The sequence below is a fragment of the Schistocerca cancellata genome, chromosome 5 (assembly GCF_023864275.1).
Source record: "Schistocerca cancellata isolate TAMUIC-IGC-003103 chromosome 5, iqSchCanc2.1, whole genome shotgun sequence".
Lineage (NCBI taxonomy): Eukaryota > Metazoa > Arthropoda > Insecta > Orthoptera > Acrididae > Schistocerca > Schistocerca cancellata.
The window spans coordinates 580143465-580166505 of NC_064630.1; the positions used below are offsets into that span (position 1 = coordinate 580143465).

At 42.5% G+C, this 23041-nt stretch overlaps 1 protein-coding gene across 1 annotated transcript in view; it reads right to left on the minus strand.

Moving 5' to 3' along the window:
- Positions 1–23041, minus strand: part of LOC126187512 (protein farnesyltransferase subunit beta) — a 66978-nt gene that overhangs the window by 31866 nt on the left and 12071 nt on the right. The window contains exons 2-4 of the mRNA XM_049928645.1: positions 10692–10835; positions 2895–3007; positions 2681–2806 (exon numbers count right to left, since the gene is read on the minus strand). Coding sequence (XP_049784602.1) covers positions 2681–2806; positions 2895–3007; positions 10692–10835 — 383 coding nt within the window. The remainder of the gene's footprint in view (positions 1–2680; positions 2807–2894; positions 3008–10691; positions 10836–23041) is intronic.

Below are 23041 nucleotides of genomic sequence, written 5' to 3' on the forward strand. Positions count from 1 at the left end.
AAAAATTAACACAGGGAAATCTACAATGTGAAAATTTTGAAAGGGGGCAGATATGGAATCAGATCATTACGCGATAAAAATAAAAATTAAATTCATACCAATGACAAAGAAAAAATCCCACCCCAAAAAGAAGATAACCTATGACCCCCATAAACTGATAAATAACAAAGAATATAAAAAACAAACAAGGAATATAAAACCAACAGATCTACAAGAAATAGTTCTCCCAACTAAAACAAATAGCTGAATAAGTATTCCCAATAAACCTATGGAATAAACATTAACCTGCAAGGATGAGTGCGACAAAACAGAGGTAGATAAATGCTAAGACTGGTTTAAGGTATCAGTCACACTTGGAACTCACAAAAAATAATAAGTATTAAACACCAATACAAAAAAGATAGCAAAAAAGTAAAAAATGGTTCAAATGGCTCTGAGCACTATGGGACTTAACATCTGTGGTCATCAGTCCCCTAGAACTTAGAACTCCTTAAACCTAACTAACCTAAGAACATCACACACATCCATGCCCGAGGCAGGATTCGAACCTGCGACCATACCAGTCACACAATTCCAGACTGAAGCGTCTAGAACCGCACGGCCACACCGGACGGCGCAAAAAAAAAAAAAAAAATCAACTCAAGGGATTACTACAAAACATTTTTTCAGCCTACAACAAAGGCATGAGCCTTCAACATTAATGTTAAAGGATAAAAGTAATATGGTCCACACCTATATAATAAATACAGAAATTTTAACAGACACATTTAACAAGTTACTAAATTCTTAAGAGCCCCTGGAACTATTACAAATAAATACAGATACCATTATCAAAACACCAGCACAAAATATAAACCCAACTACAATCTATGAAGCCTAAAGCCTTGAGAGAGCTGATAAATTACAAATCAAGTGGAGGAGGTCAAACATTTGTGGAACTGGAAGTATGCAAAATAACCAGTGAAGATATCATTACACCCAAGCCCAGCGAAAATCTGGAACAAAGAAGAACTACTAGAACATTAGACTACACAAAAAAGGAGACAAATCAAATCCAGACAACTATACAGACATTCCCTTTTGGATTCTGTACAACAATTGTAACCAGGAGAATACCAACGGGAACTTTAGGCCCTGGAAAAGCTGTCTAGAACATATAATCATTTTGAAACTGGTAATGGGTTACTCCAAAGGAAGGCTGAAACAACAAGTCATATCCTTTGAAGGTATCCTCAGATCTTGAATGATGAAGATACTAATAAAACCAAACACCAAATCTAAAGTACAGTTCCGAGGAGAAATATCTGAGCCATTTATGACTAAGACAGGGTTACGACAGGGAGATGGTTTATCGCCATGACTTTTCAATTGTGCTCTGGTACTCTGGTACAAGGAAAGTCCTAAAACATTAACTGGAACTAAGAAAGTCATATAAACATGAGTTACTTGGAATTCACAGATGACTTATTGTTTCTAGCTAATAACATTCAAGAAACCAAAAATCACATAACAAGCCTACAAAATACAGCACCAAAATAGGACTCCAGGTGTCATTCATAAAGACTGAGATAATGGTAGCTGATCCAGCAGCAATTAACCACGTAACAGTAACTAACATGGAAGTAAAAATGGTGAAAGAACTTAAATATCTAGGACAAATTATAACATACAACTTGGACAAGATACCTGTGTGGCAATAAAAAATTAACAAAATGATATAAGCTCAGAAATTAACACACAAAATAAAATACCTATCACTCAAAACTAAATTAAACCATTGCAAGACTGTGGTTCGACAAGAGATGGCTTACAGAAGCAAAACTCTTTTCAAAGTCACTCTGAAAAAAAGAACCGACAAAATCCTAAAACTAGAGAAGAATATTTACAACATGCAGAAATAAGAAATAGCAAAAAGATGCACAAATATGTCTGCTTGTGTCTGTATATGTGTGGATGGATATGTGTGTGTGTGCGCGAGTGTATACCCGTCCTTTTTTCCCCTTAAGGTAAGTCTTTCCGCTCCCGGGACTGGAATGACTCCTAACCCTCTCCCTTAAAACCCACATCCTTTCGTCTTTCCCTCTCCTTCCCTCTTTCCTGATGAGGCAACAGTTTGTTGCGAAAGCTTGAATTTTGTGTGTATGTTTGTGTTCGTTTGTGTGTCTGTCGACCTGCCAGCACTTTCATTTGGTAAGTCACATCGTCTTTGTTTTTAGGTATATATATATATATCCCCGTCTAACTGTTTATTAGAGTATTGTGTAAAAAGCTGAAGTACACTAGTCAAGAACTTTGAGATTTCTGGTTACAATGTTAAACATCAACTTGTTTCTATGTACTAGTATAGATAAGCTCCAATAATGAGACAAATTACAATCAGCACTGCACATCGTTAACAGATTTGTTCTTTATCACAATGAATTGTACATGTATATCGCAACATTTAAGGTAGGAACATTCTGGCACAAACGGAACTGTGCACATGTTGGACCTTCCCATATAAATCTGTAGATTGGAAAGGAAGACTGCAAACAAGACTAGTGAACCACACATCAAAGACTAAGCACCGAGTACACACGTAAATTCAAAACTGAAGATAAATTTTCCCTTACTCTCTGAAATGTAGAGCTTTTTTCAAAACTTCGAGCTATACAAATGCTACCATGAAATTGGATATTACCTATCAATGACACGGAATGCTTCTTCTGTTCCAAGCGTACATAATGCATTAACAGCTGCATATGTGGGTGCAAGATGTGCATACTGCCCTGGACCACCGCCAAACCCTCCATCGGGGCACTGACATCTGCAATATGATAATATTGGCTTATATACTGTACAATAGTGAAATAAAACAACATATCTACTTTAAATGTTGTTAGTTTTCATACCACCTTGCAAGGAACTGTGCAATACTAGAGATAAAATCTGGCTCTAGAGTTAACTCCAGAAGTTCAAGAGAGTGCAAAATCCAATAACAGAGCCATGGTCTGCTGGAATCCAGACACTGCAATACAAGAAAACTCTTGAGGCATTCACATAAAAAAAAAATTAGTTTTTTTGTGAAAATGCAGAGAAAACAATCTCAAATATTACTTGATTTTACAGGAATAACACAGAATTCCTTCACTGATGAAAATCTCAAACAGAATAATCACAGCTTCAAAGCATTTACCATCAAACACTGCAGTTTACTTTATTTGTTTTCACATACTTCAAGCTGCTGGAAGCGCAGAAATGTTAAGGATCAGTACATAATAATAATAATAATAATAATAATAATAATAATAATAATAATATGGAATGTTATTTTAATAGCAACAATCCTAATATAAATCTGCCAACAGTTTTCACAAAACTGCTCTAGGTAAGCATCAAGTCAGTTCCTTGATTCTTCCTTTCAAAACAAATTATGTACCACAAACTCTTAACACTCTGACATCTAACTTAAAAAAAAAAAAAAAAAAAAAAACACAAGTCCCAGTAAGAGGATAGCTAAGAAATTAGCTTATAACAATGCACCGGTCAGATGAGCTGGCATTGATAATGCAGTGGACTAGTGTGGACAACTGTTATGGGGGCGGGGGCATACAATACATTATATGAGCAGACCCACTGACAGAAGTGTTTACCATTGGACAACAGCAGGCCAATCTTAGCAGTTCTAACATGAGTGCAACTGTCGCCTTGTGCCATTTCTTTGAGCTCAGTTGTCAGCTGTCTGCTCATGCTGTGTGTTGTGTACATTCCCATGCACGTCTCCACCCTGTTTCGGATTTTCTGCTTCCCAGCAGATTGACTTGTAAAGCGAGTTTCCATTTCCCCCTGCAGGGTTCTGTTCCCCAGCTTATTATCAAGACGCCATTAAGCCATACAGAACCGTGTGCTAACAGTGTTGTTTAGCAGTGTTGTCATGCCTGTGCAGATAAAGTGGCACAACAAAGGATGTTCTTAGACATGTGATGCTTCAGTTTTTTACTTTCCTTTTCATACTGTTAATTTTGGTTCATTGTGGACCCACTATTTCTACAGTGCACCTACAGAAGAAGAAGAAGAAGAAGAAGAAGAAGAAGAAGAAGCAGTAGTACTATGAGCAGATTTGGATGCTGCTTAACCAGAATGTGGAATTGCTTTGCACCCACACCACGCAGGTGGTGGACCAGGCACCTGCTGTGCAGTTTTCTTTCTTGTCTCCTGACATTACTTGCCTGTTTTAATGAGACTACAGAAAGGTGGTAAAATTACCTGTTCTTGTTCTTGCGGCTCTGCCAGCTAAGGTGTATTGCAATCCAGCTGAAAAAGGCATCTTGCTATTGCCCAGCAGTATGGCGTTAGATGAAGGTCTGCAAAATCCACTGATCCCAAGAAGTGCCCCTTTGACAAGCTGTGTGTGTTGGTTATGCAGTATTTCAGATATCAAATCCATTAGGTGGCAGCGCCGTTGCAGTTCAACCAGTACAAGTGCCTCAGGCAGTGGTATGAGGCCTGGATCACCTTGCAGGGTCTCTCGTACAAGTGTCGTTTTAAGTGACCCCGTATGTGCTACCTCACATCCTCACATGCAGACTCACTAATCTGCAATGTGATCATCTGGTTACCACCCTATCCTGTGGTCTAAATTAGGGCATTTATCTTCACTAAGCCCTCTTTAGCTCATGTTGGTCAGATTGTGAAACCTCATGATCTTATAGCAGCGGCAAGGAACGTCCTTTCCGACAATTGACAGGTGGTACAATGAGGGGCATGGAGAGCTGCATCAAACCAGTCTCAGGACTGAAGACCACAACAACAACAACAACAACAACAACGAGGGGTGTATGGTAAACCAACCCCAGGGCCCCATGCTGTTTCCCAGGTATTCTTCCCACCTCTACATTGGTGCAAAATATTTTTGGGTTAATCTTTTTTTTTCTCTTTTTGGCTTTCAAGTAGCTAAAGTTCATTTGGTAAAGCCTCTTAAGTTTTGGCCTCATTACTATGGTCATACAACCAGCTATCTGAGAATACCTTGGACTGGGAAGAAAATTTCGAGGTACATGTCAGTGGTGCCTAAATTTCGTCCCCCCCCCCCCCCCCCCCCTTTACGCAAGCCATCTCTATGCACACCAAGGTAAATGCCAAGTTGCAATATTGGTAGGATCAGGGCAATGTTTCTCCTATATCATCTAGTCAGTGAGCCACCTCTTTGGTGGTCATTCAGAAGCCCAGCAGCACCATGTGGTAAACACAGTCAACATACAATCTACCCAATTCTGGGGCCACAGGAGTTGTTGGTAATGTTGTCGAGCGGCACTATTTTTCACACACTGAACTGCAATTGCCATTGGATGCAACTTCACTAACTTTCTTGGTACTTAACACCCCCTTTGCTCTTGACCAGTTGGAATCTTGTCTGTGTCAGGAATTTATCAACAGTATTTAGAGCCGGTGATTCAGAACATTCTTTGTTCCATAAACTACCTTGACGACATCTGGGTTATGGGCTCTACCCAAGAGAAGCATTTATGAAACCTGTAGATGGTTTTGGTTTTCCAACACCTTCTGGAGAATGGCCTTTGTTGCAAGACAGAGAAGAGCAGCTTCTTCTGCTTGAAGGCGCATCTTTCGGGACACATGCTCAACAAATAAGGTCTCATCCCTATGGACAACCACATCAAAGCCATTGTCCAAGACCATGGAGGACCTCCAGTGTCCAAGACCAAGGAGGAGCTCCACTCTCTCTCTCTCTCTCTCTCTCTCTCTCTCTCTCTCTCTCTCTCTCTCTCTCTTTTTGCAAAATTTCATATTATGCCAAGTTCATTCCCCAGGTCGTCCACATCTGCCATCCTCTTAACTAGCTTTGACAAAAGGATGTTAAATTTGTCTGGTCTATGGGTTGTCAACAATCTTTTCAGTCCCTCACGCACTGTCTGTGGCCTGCTCCCTGATTGGCTTCTTTTATGCCAGGTCAATCATTAACCATCAACGGTGATGTGCCCCAGAATGGAACTCTGTGGTTCTGCCCAATTGGAATACGGATGGTAGTGAACAGCAAATCACTTTTGCATCAAAGATACTTTCTGCAGCACAATGTAATTATTCACAAGTGGACAAAAGGCATTGGCTATTGTTTTTGGAATTAAAACAGCTCATGTTTTCTTGTATGGCACAAGGTTCCTCCTCATCACCGACGACAAGCCGCTGGTTTCCATATTTGGCCCTCGTTCCAAGCAACCACATAGGACTGTCCACAGATTGTAGAGGTAGGCCCTCTTCCTCAGTAATTAATGCTACGACATTTGTTAATGCTCCACCACCCAGCATGCAAATGTTGATGCACAACTGCAGCTGCCATTGGAGCACGACCCCTAGTCTGATCGGCAGAAGGCTCTCGTCTGCACATAGGATGATGGATGATGCCTTGGCACCCAACCTTGTTGGATTTTTGATTAACAGCATAACAGGTCATGACAGCCATGGCTCCCAACTCACTTTTTCTGAAAATCATTTTGGTTACCCAGATGGGTGTCTCTTTGGGTTTGTATCCAGCATATAGATCTGGCATGGTGTACATTAAAAAATGCACCTCACACCAGTATCCAGCATCTGACCACCTCTCGTTTCATCAGGGTTCTAACTTGGAGGTGGAATGCTTTGTTCAAGACCCAACAGAATAAGTCTATGTGTACCTTTTCCCACAACGCATCTTCGAGTGCATACATACAGACATCACATACTGGGTAATTCCTGTCAATGAGCACAGTATACCAGAACATTTACACGGGTGCCATCTTCTCGATTTAATGTGCCTTAAGTTGCACGGCCAAGAGCATCATGGTCTGCCATGTTTTCCCTCCCAAGACTGCCATTTGGGCCTAGTTTTTCGGCCAGCACCAGGGGTGGCTACTGGGTGCCACGGTGGGCCACTATGATCGACAATTGTTTGTAATCGGGAGCACCAGACCAATCATGCAAATCACTTGCATCTGCAGCAGTCTTCCCATCAGACAGGTGGCAGGGTTGGTCACGATGTTGTTCCTGGTACAGGTGGTGTGTTTCCCCCCTGCCAACCCTTTGTGGCCTCCATTCATCTGTGGCCACGGACCCTTGTGAGGCTCGCTTGTGTACCTAACAATGTGGAGCCCATAGATTCTGACCCCCGTCCCCGTCCTCTGCTACCTCTACTCCTCACTGGTGTATTTGGCCTCACCTCTGTCATTGGTGGTGGAACAACTGTTGCCTTAGCCTCCACACCCTTTCACCCCTCCGATGGACTCGGCAGTGACAGTGTTGCCTCATTTGGTGATCGGTCTGCTGGCCGTGTCTCTGGCACTCTCTCCGGTTCCGCACTGGAGGTCGCAACCCAAGCCTGGCAATTTCAGCCCTACATGATATTTTCAGTGGGGACTGGCTTAGTATCCCCTGCAGCAGATATCATGACTAAGGCAGATGAATATGCGTGGGTAAGTGCAGCAGACTAGTTATGACGAATGCTAAGGAGGAACATGTAACATGCTGTATAGGCAGTCCTGCTGATGAAAGTCTTTACCTGCAGGCGACAGTAAGCCATGCAGGATAGTTCTAATGTTAAGTTCAACCGTCACAGACATCTCTTGTACCTCGCGCCGTTTGTGTGTGCTCAGTCGTCACCAGCCATGACTGCCATGTGTTGTGTTTGCCCTTATGCACATCACTATGCAATTTCACTTCCTGTCTTCCTGTAGATTGACCCGCACAGTGAGTTTTCATTTCCTCCTGCGGTTCTCTGTTCCTGGCTTGTTGTTGGGCCACCATCGGCCTGTACAGTGCCTTTTGTTGAAAGTGTTGTTTGGCAGCATTGTCATGCCTGTGTTGACACTAAAGTACTGTTCTGAAGTCAAGAGAACTCATACCTTTGAAGTGAAATTGGACAAGTTAGACGTCAATGAAAAGTATGAACATTTAAAATGCAATATGAAATAAACCTGGAGTTGATTTAAGTACAGAGGCATATCACTCAAGGTTGGAATTTCACACCTATTTAACACAAGCTCTAAAATATATCAAATAGCTGACAAGTGGGGCATAAATATATTATTTCAGAAAGGAGAGTGAAATAATGCCAACAATTATGGAGGGTATTCTTCTTCTGAACAGAGCTTATAAAATAGACGGTAAAACAATAAATGAATTATCGGAACAGAAGAATTGTTACAGAGTCTGGAAAATTGCTGTTGTACAAGAAACACACAATCCAGGGACATAAGCAAGGTTTTGATATACTATATTAACCTAACCGTAAGGCAAGATTTTTTACCAAATCTGTCATTCTAAAAAGCCAGGATTCACCATCCTGGAATTGTGTTTAACAATTTAGTGCAACCATGGGAAATCTCACTCAGGATGACTGACTCTGTGGAGTTTGAACCAAGCTCCTTCTGAACATCAGTCCAGTGTGCTAATCACTGTTTCACCTCCCTCAGTCAAGCAAAATGTGGGCATCTGGCAATATAGTATCTTATAGATATTCAGTTGCTGGCTGGCAAAGACCAGCATATTTGGTATAAATCAAACAGCCTAAGATCCTGTTGCTGGGTCTCAGAGCCCTAATGCAGTTTGTGTTGCATATTATTAGAAAAAGTCTGTCTCTCACCATGCGCTGAGACTAAACTGCACACTGCACAGTCATCAGGTCGACATCAAGTGCTGAATAATTCTCAAGCCACCTTAAAGAAAATTACAATTCAGCGGGCACCAAATGAAGGCTGAGAGCCCTTATAATAGAGCTAATCCTTGGCATGAGATTACACCATTTTCTATCAAATCAACTCTCGTAAGTTCTACTCCCGCAAAGTGAGTAGGTAAATCTTGTGACGTTTGCAGGTACGTAAAACAGCTAATAGCAAAATGAAGATCTGTTCTGACTGCTTTCTCCTGATAGTTCACCTGGAACATGAATAGGGAAAACAGGTAGATATGTGCGAATTCCAGTTTCAGTATGTTGGTCGGCCTTTGGACAACACTACAGAAACAATGATGAGTGACATGCATTCAACCACCCCTTGGTAGGTTTCTGGGGGTATGAGACACCAGATGTCTAGAACATTTCTGTGGAATTACAGGCCAATGGTTTGTGGGTGCAGAGCTGGTACCTGATAGTTTCCCAGTTCCTCAGTGTTCCACTGAGTTAAGATCACATAAATCTTGTGGGGCCAAGACATCAATGCAAGTTCGGTATTATGCTCCTTAAACTTCTGCAATGTGATTATGTTCTTGTCATACACACACTTATCTTGTTGGAAGATGCCATCACCATCAAGGAAGACATTAAGCATTAAGGGATGTGGGTGGTCCATAATTATGTTCACACACTGCACAGCTGTTATGCTGTCTTTGATTACTACTAGACATCCAATGGAAGCCCAGGTGAATAGGCATAATATTGCCCCCACCACCCTAAATAAATGACCATGTGTATATTTCAAGCAGCAGTTTACCTTGTGACAGCACATCAGGACATGACTATCAACTTGGTGTAACAAGACACGATTCATCTGACAAAGTGACAGGTTTCCATTGATACACTGTTCTTTCTCAATGATCCCATGCCCACTGCAATTATAATTGGATCAACAAGGGATCACGTAGGGGTCATCTACTGCACAGTCCTAAGTTCAATAATGTGTGCTGAACAGCGTGCCCTGAAACACTTGTGGATGTACTAGTTTTGTACTAAGTTGTCAGATCTGCCACAGATTGCTGCCTAACCTGCTTTACAGAGTGAGCAAGCATCAAATCTCTACTTTCTGTGACGAGGTGTGGATGCACACCACCTTCTTGTCTATTCATGGTTTCACCGTCATTGAACAACTTTCCATAGATGTTCATGACAGTAGCATGCAAACAGCTTCACAGTTTCTGAGATGCTCATTTCCAGATGACAGGCCATAACAATTTGACCTTTGACAAAGTCGCTTATGTCGGTGGATTTCTCTATTTGTAGACTACGGCATCCCGAATGATACTCCATTTGTCTCTGCTCTGTTTATATACTTTCCTTACTGAGTCACATGCCCACAACTCCAGGAGACATTCTATCTTTTAGTGAACAGTGGTCATAATATTTTAGTCCATCAGAGTATAAACATGTGTCTACTCCCTCGTGCCACTTCTCACAGTCTTCACTGAACCTGGAAGAGGGTTGTGAGAGAGGATACAGCAAAATTTCTATCGTAAAGGTTGGTCTGAAATGATAAATGCTTTGTTGCCAATAGTATTGCAAGCTTCACTGTTTATTTACCTACTACTTCAGTATACGAGTGTTTCTGTTGCATTAATACTGTAGTGGTTTTGACTTCCCATTCAAACCTTCAAACAAATAATGCTGACTAATAAGACTGCTTCCTCAATGCTGACTAATAAGACTGCTTCCTCAACTGATTAAAATGTCAATAGAGTATTTTACAGTAAACACTCTGTTATTTAATTGCACTGCATTCAAAATCCAATAACCCAAGCTGGCCAAATCTGAACAAGTTCAGAAGATTCATTTAACTTGACAAAATGAAATATTACATAGATTTCTGGAGTATAAGAACTAGCCTGAAACCTACTAGCAAAAGTACGTATTTCCCAATAATTATTTCAAATGAAATCCATTTATGTCACATGGTTTTTCAATCTAGAAGAAATAATTAGTTACTAAAATTCAAAATAATGAACAAATATCTTACTTGGTAGGCTTTTGGTAAACGGCGCAATAAAGTTCTGAGGAAATGTTCATGTTGTCTTCTAAGTAACAAAGGAGCATCAGCATCTGACTCTGCTATCTTTGAGAAGGTATCATAAAGGTCTTCAATTGATTCTTCAACCTTTTGCTGGAAGCAGACATAAGGTGCATTAGCTTCAATAATATACAATTACAATTTTAAAAATACATAAGCAATGCGCCAACAGCATCTGGAATGTTACTGGAGGCTGCTGAAATGAGAGTGTATACATCACAATGAAAATAGCAAAGAAATCACAGGTAAAGCTATCATCAACCCTAAGGTTGGTTTGAACACCACACATTGCCTTCCTCAGACTTTTGAACTGACCCAGCTATTTATAGAAGGACCAACAGTGTAATGTTGACACTCAGCCATGGTACAACTCTGCATTTTTCACATCAGCAAACATTACCATGGGTGACAGAAGTGCAAAGTTATGATTACATAACTATTAGGACTCAAATCACCTGGATTGAGCCCAAAACCTTTAGATTCACAGTCTGGTACTTTACCTCTCAAACACCAACATGAAAATAAAACCACGTAATACTACCAACTTAATCGATAACTACGCCATTACAATAACATTCAATGATATTGTGCAGAACAGAAAGCTCAAAAATACTTAACATGATAGGACCATGGAATACAAGGTGATTATAATTAAATTTTAACTATCTGATAGGGCTGGTCAACCGCCCCCCCCCCCTTCTCCCTCCACCCCCCCCCCCCCCTAAAAAAGAAGGTGGAAACACTTGTAAGGACATGTGGTAGAGAAATAATGAATAAGCCAATTGAAAGAAACACGTTTTGTTTCCACGTGAGAGAGTAACATTGTTTACCTTCCAGGTTAGAAATGTTGCTCAATGTCGCAACCATCTGCATTGATGACATCTTGGAAGTTTTTACATATAGTCTTTCACAACTGCTTGCAGCACTTTTTGAATTGTGGACCAGTGAATGCTCAGCTATCATGAGACAGCTCATGCACTGCTTGAAGAGTGCACATTGCATTCTCAACCATGGCAACAGTAACTTCTTCAGCAATTTGTTACGCAACTGGCTGTCAACCTCTCCCAGAAGCAATCCCCAAACCGCTAGTTCATCATCTGTTGAACTTCCGAATCATTTTCTTCATGCTCGGTGCTGAAGGAGGACCTCTCCGTATTCCTTTAATGCTTTGATACTCATCAAGTGTATTGCTAGAGAAAGACAATGTGTCACTTTCATAAGAAGATATTGAATGTTGTTCTGATAAAATAGCTTTACAAGTAAAGCCCTGCTCACCTTGCCCAGACCTATGTTGACTGTCTACAACTGGAATGCACACTTATACTTGTGTTTCAACCATACGTTACTGTACCAGTACCTGTGCCTGTGCCTAATGGATGGCATGACACTAACACAACTAACAACGCAACTCTGCAGCACACAGTCTGAACATCATTCCTACATAGTTTGGTATCCATATGGTATGTAGTTTCCCACCTACACTGACTCAAGTGGCGAAAGTTTAATTATAATTATAACCACCTTGTACATTACTTGAGGTAGACAAACTATTTCTACAAACAAATTATATTGGATCTCAGCTTTGCTCTAGTAAATTTAAATTACCAACACAAATTTCATGGTAGACACTTTTACTGACATATGTCTCGAATGCATTTTGTCGAGTAATGACAGTTAACCTGTATCTAAACTAATGAGGCATCATCAGAACCACTATCTTCTTATGGAAGTAACATGTTAATTCATTATCTTGCACACACTGTGGCCACTTAAAATCAATTGTCGTGCCTACTGATGAGTAGGCATGATCATGACTACTTCATATGTTATTTACATAACAACATTCTGTTTCTGATGGTGACTCATTAAGAGGCTAAATCCACTAACAGTCATAAATCTATCAAATGGGATGACATTTGCAATTTCGAGTGAATTTATCAAACATGTCACATGCTCCAGTTTGAGAGTTTTATGATAAATCCTTTAAAAAAAAAAGCAATACCTCAATTCAGATAGGTAAAGTGAAAGCCAAATCAATTAGCCATGGCCTTCACTTAGTAATGATCTCCATATATCTTAGGATGAATCAAGAGAACAACAGAATCAAATACATGTTTTATGCAATTGGATATTTTACTTCAGGTCTGCACCATAAACAATAACCGCCACCTTCCAGTCTGTACAATTACTAAAGACTGAAATAAAATTAAGCAAAAGACCTTGTCAGGCTAAGAAATAATTCAAAATAATGCAAACACTTAGAAAGTACTGTGATTCTTCAGTTTCTCCCAGCATATTTCTTGATCGAAGAGACCACAGGCGTACTGCTGGTTTATAGTGTCCACATGTGCAATACTTCAGAGATCACACATATCCTCTCCTCCCCCCACCCCACCCCATACCCTCTACACAAGCCGTTCTGTATGTAGCCCATAGTCAACGGCACTTGTCAGAGGCCACGGAGGTGACTGTGTCACTGTCTGGCACACCCAACAGGGTGGCCTGTTTGTAGTAGGGATGAGATAAACTGAGTGGTTAAAACAGACAAAAATATTTTAGTTCTGAATAACTGGTATTTGTTTGGTATCAGTTCTAAGAGGTTTTTTTCACTTTTTACTAACAGATGCATAAAAAAATAGCATATCAATTTGCCCTGGCAGCAGTGATAAAACTTTTGATTTTTAAATAAAACTTTTTAAAAAAAAGCAAGTAATGCATATTTGTAAAACTTCCTTTGCTTTGAAATCCTGATTACAGGAATTGGAAAAAGCAATCAGCACTATTACAATAACACCACCTATAGTTAGAAACTAGTAACAGACATGACACGAATCGGTACAGGATTGCAGAGAGGATAACATACCTGTTGCTCTGTGGCATGGCCTATTAGATGGTGGCCAGCCGGAGTGGCCGTGCGGCTCTAGGCGCTACAGTCTGGAGCCGCGTGACCGCTACGGTCGCAGGTTCGAATCCTGCCTGGGGCATTGATGTGTGTGACGTCCTTAGGTTAGTTAGGTTTAAGAAGTTCTAAGTTCTAGGGGACTGATGACCACAGCAGTTAAGTCCCATAGTGCTCAGAGCCATTTGAACCACTTTATTAGATGGTAGGTGTGTAGCTCCAGTGTGCAAGATTTGCCCCACCTGGTTTATGCAGCAGTTTCTTCTTGTTGTCTTTGGACTAAGGTAGCCCAGTGTCCCCACTTTTATAGTCGTGTCCAGCCAAATACATACAAGTCCAGCCTGTCCAACTTTTGTTAGGCTTTTTAGTGATGAAGCAGTGAACGCACACCCGAGGCATGTTTCACGTTAATGACATGAGCATGGGGAAAAGTATAAGGAGGAATTAGGAGATATACCATAAGGATATACAGATATACCAATTATTGAAATTGGTAGAATATTACTTTGCAATTCAAGGGTGAAATTCCAAGGTCAAAAGGGTGTCCCCTTTCATAAACGCCCAATGGAAAAGACCACTATAAATTACAAATCACAGAGATGATGATGATGTGAAATTTAAAATGATCCTGTCAATAATTCCACATAATGATTTCGAAGAAAAATAATATTCTTGATAAAGGGCGTTCAGATAAGAAATATTAATGCTTTGTTATTTCTTTATAAGTCTGATTGAAAAGACCAAAGTTACTGAATATCTTTCATTTCCATCCCAGAAGAATGCATTTTTTATTTTGTTTAGTAAAGAACTTGTCACCCAATTATGATGCTGTTGACTGTTTTTCTTTTTTTAATTTAAATGCACTTAAGGTAGCTCTCACAGAATACTGACTGTAATTGATTATTTAGTAATATATGTCTGAAAATATCCACTTGATCATTTCTATTAAAAGTAAACAAACCAGCTTTTAGGGCAAGATTTCCAGTTAAATATAACGCCGAGCCCAGCTTCTGAATTTCTGAACATGGCAACCCTACCTCAAATGTCAGTTGTATTGCAGAATGGTAGCATTCCTAGTTTGGAAGTATTTTACAAAGTTTGGTAGCAGTGAATTATGGTGCTCCATTTGCTTTAAAACATTAAAAGCAGGAGGTGTAACAAGAAAATAGTGACATCCTATAAGGCGGAAACATTCACTCTGTTTCTTTCATGAGAAGGTAAACTGCATTAATATACCTGTAATTTTAGTGAGGTGCTATAAACTTGGGGTAATAACTGAACCTATATTTTTGCAGTTGCCACTATTTACGTTCCAACCCTCGTACATACAAAACTTCAAGAGTGTTTTAATCACATAATTTTGTTTTAAAGTCATGTCCTGCATGTAAAATTGTCTAATTTAACATTATTGTAGGATTATTCTGCAATTTTATACCTTTTGTATATTCTACCTACATATGCCTGTTGTCAAAAGATTGTAATTTACAAATATTATTGAATGTCACAGACGTATATAAAAACGATCTTAAAAATAACAAAAGACAGGTAATGTAATCCCTTTTACCCGTCAGTTCCATGTTTACACCATATGGTAGTAATGTCAAACGTGACCAAGAATTGTCACTCTCTCAGATTTGACAGCAGTAACATACATGATAACAGTATACTATGTGAAGAACAGTTTTCATATCCTACTGTATTAACTGACATGCATGTCACTGTTACTTAGGTACAAATGTAAGTAGATTTATATTTCTGCTACAACATATACAGTTGCATTCTTGTAGAAATCAATGTACAAACAGTTGTCTGTCCCTCTGTGTAACTGATGATGGGTTACAAAACTAAAAACCTCTTTTGGCAAATAAAAATTCCTACTACAACTCACATTGTATAGAACATGTCTTTTAATAAAATGTTATCATCACTCTAAATCTCTATTCTTCATGTCTACATATTTATTTCTCAAAGTAGTCACCCTGATAAACACATTTCTGCCAACAAGAAACCAATTTGTTGATACTGTCAGTGTAGAATGTTTGACTTTGTTGACAGAGCCACAGCCTCATCTCTCTTTGCACTGCTTCATAACTATCAAAGCCCAAAAGTTTCAGTTGGTTGGTTTAAAAGAAGAGGAAAGGACCAAACTGCTAGGTCACGGGTCCCTTGTTCTGAATAAAACAATCCCACAAAGGTGAGAATAAAACAAGCGAGACTGACAACACAAAACAGAGAGAAAGAAAATACCAAAAGAATGACGGAAGGGCAATAAACACTTACACGGACAAAAGGGGAGAAAAAAAAAAACACAGAAATGCAAGAAACAGGTAGAGGAGATTAAAATGACAAAATAGATTACCATGGCTGGCTGACCATCAGAATAAAAAGGAGAAGCCAGTCACTATGTGAGACATTAAAACCTCCATCCTAAAAGCACTAGGGTGGACGACACAGGGGGGAAAAAGGACATGCACTAAAACTTAGATTAAATGATAAAACCCACCCTCGCGAATAACACGTAAAACTAAATCAGCCAAAGAGGCGTTGTCAGACGACATTAGTGGCAACGAGTCCAGTAACCAAAGATTTCTTCGCAGGGCACTCAATGTGGGACAGTGCACCAGAATCTGGGCCACTGCTAACCGGGCACCGCATCGACACCGAGGCAGGTGTTCACTGCGCAGGAGGTAGCCATGGGTCACCCAAGCGTGGCCAATGCGGAGCCGACAGAGAACCACAGAGTCCTTGCGAGAGGCCCGCATGCAGGACTGCCACACATTCTTAGTCTCCTTAATGGCACGCAGTTTGTTGTGCATACTGAGACTATGCCATTCCGTCTCCCAAAGTCAAAAAACCTCTCAGTGTAAAAATGAACACAGGTCAGTTATTAGAATGCCGATCTCTATAAGCAGTTTCCATGTAGCCTGTTTGGCCAGCTTGTCAGCAAGTTCACTACCTGGGATTCCCATGTGTACTGGGGTCCACACAAACACCACTGAACGACTGGACCGTTCCAGGGTATAGATGGCGTCCTGGATGGTCGCTACCAATGGAAGATGAGGGTAGCACTGGTCGCTAGCTTGTAGGCTGCTCAAGGAGCCAGTACTCAGAAGAAACAACTCCCCAGGGCATGAACGGATGTGCTCAAGAGTACAAGATATAGCACCAGCTCTGCAGTGAAAACACTGCAACCATCATCAGGCAAGGAATGCTATTCAATATGTCCTCCAAGGACACAAGTGAAGCCGACGTGACCATCATCCATCGAGCCATCAGTGTAAACCACTTCATGGCATCAGTACGCCAAGAATCAAGAGGAAGTCACAGTGGAGAGCCAGGGGGTGCACTGAGTCCTTTGGGCCATGTGAAAGGTCCAGGGAAAGCCGCGGCCTATGTGTACACCGCAGAGGTGTACGCGAATGGACCTTGAGTATAGGCAGTAAGGGCAAAGACTCCAATTCAGATAAAAGGGATCAGACGCAAACTGCAATTGTAACCCCTGAACTGGGCCACCGATATGGGAGAGGAACCACCGTGGGTAGGAAAAGGAGACAGTAATTCAGGTCCACAGGAGAACTATGAACATGTGCAACCTAACTGGTGAGCAGTTGTGCATGCCTGATCTGTAATGGAGGGATTCCAGCCTTGGCAGGACGCTAGTCACCTTACTCATCCTAAAAGCTCCTGTCCCTAGTTGAACGCCACAGTGGTGCACTGGGTTGAGTTAACCCAACACTGAGGGCACTGCCGAACCATAAATCAGACTCCAATAGTCAAGGTGGGATTGAACAAGGTGCACCCAAGTTGGTGTTGCTCAGGCAGTGGAGGGCATTGATGTGCTGCCAGCACTTCCACTTAAGCTGACAAAGGTGAGGAAGCCAAGTCAATTAGGCATCGAAAACCAGTCCTAAAAATTGATATGTCTCCACTACAGTGAGGGGATCATCATTAAGGTAACATTCTGGTTCAGGATGAGCGGTACGACGCCAACAGAACTGCGTAACACATGACTTTGCGGCCAAAAACTGGAAGCCGTGGGCTAGAGCTCATGACTGCTCCCTGTAGGCGCTGCTCAGCAACACCTGTATTGGTGGACCAGTACAAGACGCAGAAGTCGTCTGCATACAGAGAGGGTGAGACAGACGGCCCTACAGCTGCCGCTATACCATTAATGGCCACTAAAAATAGACAGACATTCAATACAGAGCCCTGCGGGACACCATTCTCCTGGATATGGGGGGAACTATGGGAGGCACCAATTTGGACATGGAAAGTAAGAAGCAACAGGAAATTCTAGATAAAAATTGGGAGCGAGACTCGGAAACCCCACTCGTATAATGTGGCAAAGATATGATTTCGCCAGGTGGTGTCATACGCTTTTCTTAAATCAAAAAAAGACGGCAACAAGGTGTTGGCATCTGGAAAAGGCTGTTCAGATGACAGACTCAAGAGACACAAGATTATCAGTGGTAGAGTGACCCAGGCAGAAACTGCCATGGCACGGAGCCAGTAGGCCGCCAGTAGGCCAACCCAACCACCAACACGCCATACGTTCCAGCAGCTTACAAAAAATGTTTGTGAGGCTGATGGGCTGAAAGCTATCCACATCAAGCGGGTTTCTGCCAGGTTTGAGCACTGGTATGATGGTGCTCTCCCGCCAGTGCGATGGAAAGACACCATCGCACCTGATCCGGTTGAAGATCACGAGGAGATGTCGCTTGTAGTCAGCCGATCTGACTGTGGATCGGATCTGGCCCAGGACCTGTGTCGGGGCAATGTGCAAGGGCACTGAGGAGCTCCCACTCTGTAAATGGGGCATTATAGGGTTCACTGTGGCGTGTAGTGAACGAGACGACTTTCACTTCCATGCGCCGTTTGAGAGTGTGGAACGCTGGGGGTAATTCTGTGACACAGAGGCACGAGCATAGTACTCGATAACTGCATTTGCATCGGTAGATAATACATCATTTATGTTAACACTGGAAACACCTGTTGGGGGCTGGTACCCAAAAACTCCTTTGATCTTTGCCCAGACTTGGGAAGGTGAGGTATGCCACCCAATGGTCGAGACTTCTCTCTCCCAACACTCCTGTTTCCGTCGTTTGATAAGCTGGCGAATGCAGGGACGGAGCCGTTTAAAGCCTATGAGGTGCTCCAGGGAAGGGTACCAGTTATGCCACTGTAGAACTCGCTGACACTCCTTAATTGCCTCAGCGACTTCCAGCGACCACCAAGGGACACACTTTCGCCGAGGCCCCCCTAAAGCACGAGGGATTGCGTTATCTGTCGCAGATACAATTGCAGTTACCTGCTCAACCATCACATCAGTGTTACCATGTGGGGGAGGTTCAATGGTGACAGCAGAGGTCAAGGCTTCCCAGTCTGCCTTGTTTAAAGGCTATGTGGGCAGGGGTCTGAAGGCCTGACACCGGTGCAGTGACAGGAAGATGGGGAAGTGGTCACTACCACACAGGTCCTCATGTGCTCTCCAGTGGATAGATGGGAGAAGACCAGAACTGCAAACTGAGATATCAATGGCCGAATATGTGCCATGTGTCACACTGAAATGTGTGGCAGCCCCAGAGGTCGAGGTCGAGTTGTGACAGTAAATTTTCGACATCTCTGCCTCGGCCAATAAGCACGGTGCCACACCACAAGGGGTTATGAGCATTAAAATCTCCCAAAAGTAGGAAAGGTTTAGGGAGCAGATCAATCAGTGCAGCCAATGCGTTCTGGGGTACTGCACCATCTGGAAGAAGATATACATTGCAGACAGTTATTTCCTGCATCATCCTTATACTGACAGTCACACCTTCAAGGGGGGTTTGAAGGGGCACAGGTTCACAGCATACTGGGTTCAGGACAGACACAAACTTCACCTGACACTATTATAGTTGCTACGGTTCTTTGAATATCCCCTATAGCCATGGAGGGCAGTGGTCCACATTTCCGGAAACCGGGATTCCTGAAGGGCAATGCAGAAAGCAGGTGTAAACCTTAAGAGTTGCCATATCTCAGCCAGGTGGTGGAAAAAAATGCCGCAATTCCACTGGAGGATGATGACATTGTGAGTCTGGGAAGGCATGAAGCACGCAAGGAGGCAGGTTATGCCTCAGGGTCACCTTCTGCCACCGATTGAGTATTTGTAGCCATTTCTATGCTGGATGAGGCATCAGTGAGATCCAGGTCCACAGGGGATGCTAAGATCTCCACAGCAACCTCAGATGTAGAATTGATAGGGTGTGGTGGTGTTGGGGCTACCAGAGGGTCACTTTTTTCTTTTCCAGACTACTACTTAGTTTGCTTGCTCTCTCGCTTCTCTTTAGGTGCTTGCTCGGAAGATTTCTCTGAAGCAGCTTCAGGCACGGAGGACGACTGTGAAGCTGTTTCTTCTCTGGCTGGGGGTAGGGACCTATGTCCCTCCATTTGGGGGGGGGGGGGGTAGCTTGCTCCCGAAGTAGGTGCTTTGGGAGCAACAGTGGAAGATTTTCCCCCTACCACCAAGTGGGCAGATGTATTTTGGTGGTCTGGAGGGCCCACGGTTCATGGCAAAGTGATGAAAAACTGGCACTTGGGACGGCGATGGTGACGTAGCTGCAGTATATGTCGACGTCAACCAAATGGGGTGCAATCTTTCAAATTTATGTTTAGCATTTGTGTAAGTCAACCGGTCAAGGATCTTGTACTCCATGATTTTCCAGTACTTTTAGAGTACTGGGCAGTCTGGGGAGCAGGGGGAGTGGTGCTCTCTACAGCTGATGCAAGTGGGAGGTGGCACACATGGTGTATCTGGGTGCAGTGGACGGCCGCAGTCTCAACATGTGGCACTGGAAGTGCAGCAGATAGACATGAGCCCAAACTTCCAGTACTTAAAGCACTGCACAGGGGAGGACATATGGTTAACATCACAGCAGTAAACCATCACCTTGACCTTTTCAGGCAATGAATCACCCTCAGAGTCCAACATGAAGGCACCGGTAGCAACCCTATTGTCTTTGGTCCCCTGCGAACACACCAAATGAAATGAACACCCCACCGTTCTAAATTGGCGCAGAACTCGTTGTCAGACTGCTAGAGGAGATTGTGATGGAAAATGATACCCTGGGCCATGTTGAGGCTTTTATGGGGAGTGATGGAAACAGAAATATCATCCAGCTCCATCACAGGTGAGCAACACTCAGGATTGGGCTGGGGATGCTGTCTGAATCAAGACTGAGCCGTTTCAATTCTTGGACAGCACTGTCAGTTCTCCAAACTTACCCTCAAGGTGTTCAATGAAAAACTGAGGCTTCGTAGGTAGAAAGAAGTCCCCATTAGTTCTGCTACAGACTAAAAACCAAGGCGAATATGGCTCTCTCCATTCAGTAGCCCTACGTTCCTCCCATGGAGTAGCAAGGGAGGGAAACGATTTAGGGCCATATCTGTCGGCATTGTATTTGATCTTGCCCTTCTTAGAGACTGCTGGTGCCGTACAATCACCAACAAGAGATACTTAGTCCGCTTCATTGCAGGTCATCCACCCTGATGCCACCCACTCTGATCAGGGCTCTCCCCACAGGTGCCACCCACCCACAGCAAAGGCCAACTGGCATGATGGCCGTTTCCAAGAGTCCTGATGCCCCAGGAAGACAGGCATCTACTCCTTGGCATATGTGGGGACTTTACAGCTCAGGTATCAGCAGTGCGATCCCTGTGTTGTTAGAGGGCTACCACCAAATGGGTACACGACGGACCCACCACAACGGACTGGCTACTGGGCTGGATATTGGGCGCAGAGAAATCCAATATTGTCATGGGGGCGAAAGAGGAGAGAAGCCAACAGAAGAAGATGACATATCCCAAAAAGTGTCCTCGCCGAAAAAGTTGAATCGCAGGTGGAGATGCAAAGCCATGACAAGACATTCAGGAGATGGAATCCAAGGGCACTATGGATAACTAGTGCACCACTTAAGGCATCCTTCCCCATACAGCCCATAGTTCTGTAGAATTTTGAAAGTGGCAAGTCAAACCATAAAATGAGACCTGAACTCATAGAGCTGAAAAGTGTGTGAGTCCTTTTAGTCGCATCTTACGACAGGCAGGAACACACACACACACACACACACACACACACACACACACACACACACACACACACACACACACACGGCTGGCAGGACAGGGCAGTGTGGCTTCACTTGTCAGAGACTGTAGTTGTGTTTATGTCTGCACACGTAAGTTTCAAGGTGAGATGCTTAATTCGACTAGGTGTTAGATAGATATATCCTCTCAAGCATATGGTTTTCAATGTTTGTTCTTACACAGAGTGCTCTGCTCTACATCATAGATGGATTCTAATAGATCAAATCCAGAAATTAATACTCTTGGTTTAACCAGAATTTCAATCTCAGGAGGGGTTTCTTTGATTGCAACCATATCAATCTCATAATTTTAAAAATCTTACCTAGTTACTGGGATTTTACTCTGCTTATGCCCTCAGTGTTGAGTAGAAAATTATTTTTGTGTCACGTATTATGGCTAGGGGTGGGGGGGGGGGCACCCTTGTTTAGGGGTAGCGTCTTTGATTAGCAATCAAAATGTCGTGGGTCCCTGGTTCAACCCCAGCAACTGCTTAAATTTTGAATAAAAATTATCAGTAATGGTGGCCAACGGCATCAGAGCACAAGTAGTCAACTTCGTTCTGCGCACAGCCTTGACAAAGATGGTAGAGGAGCCTAATGGGCGGAAAAATCAGCAATAATCAATGGCATGAAGATGCAAGAGGCAATGAAAACCACAGCACTAAAGAAAAATAATGTGTCTCCACAGGGCATGTGGCCTATAACAGAAAAAGCGTCATTTTACAAAAACAAATCCCGGATTTGTCCCCCATTCAGATATCCAGGAGGGGACTGCCAGTGGTCATTTGACCATGAGAAAAAGATGTAATGATCAGTGAAGGAATAACATTCTACAAGTCAGAGCAAGGAAGGGTAGACGTTTAAATATAGCAGGAAACCCAGAAAATCTGAAAAGAGGTCACAGACAGAGGATGAAGAGACAGAGAAAGTTACAAAGATATTGAATGTGTAATTCAGTATGTACAGAGAGATGAAACTCTAATAACCATGGGGGACTGGAACGTTGTTGCAGGGAAGGGACAGAAGGAAGGGTTATGGGAGAGTGTGGGGTGGCAAGAGAAATGACAGAGGAGAAAGTCTGAGTTCTGCAGGAAATTGCAGATAATAGTGAACACTGCCAAAAATCACAAAAGGAGGAGATGTACTTGGTAAAGATTGAAAGCAAACTTCAGAAAGACCAACATAATGAGAATCAGCAGAAATGAGAACAGTGAGTAACTTGATCAAAGTTGGCAACTTGGTAGGATATGCCTTAAGACATCAGCCAGTAACTTCCATGG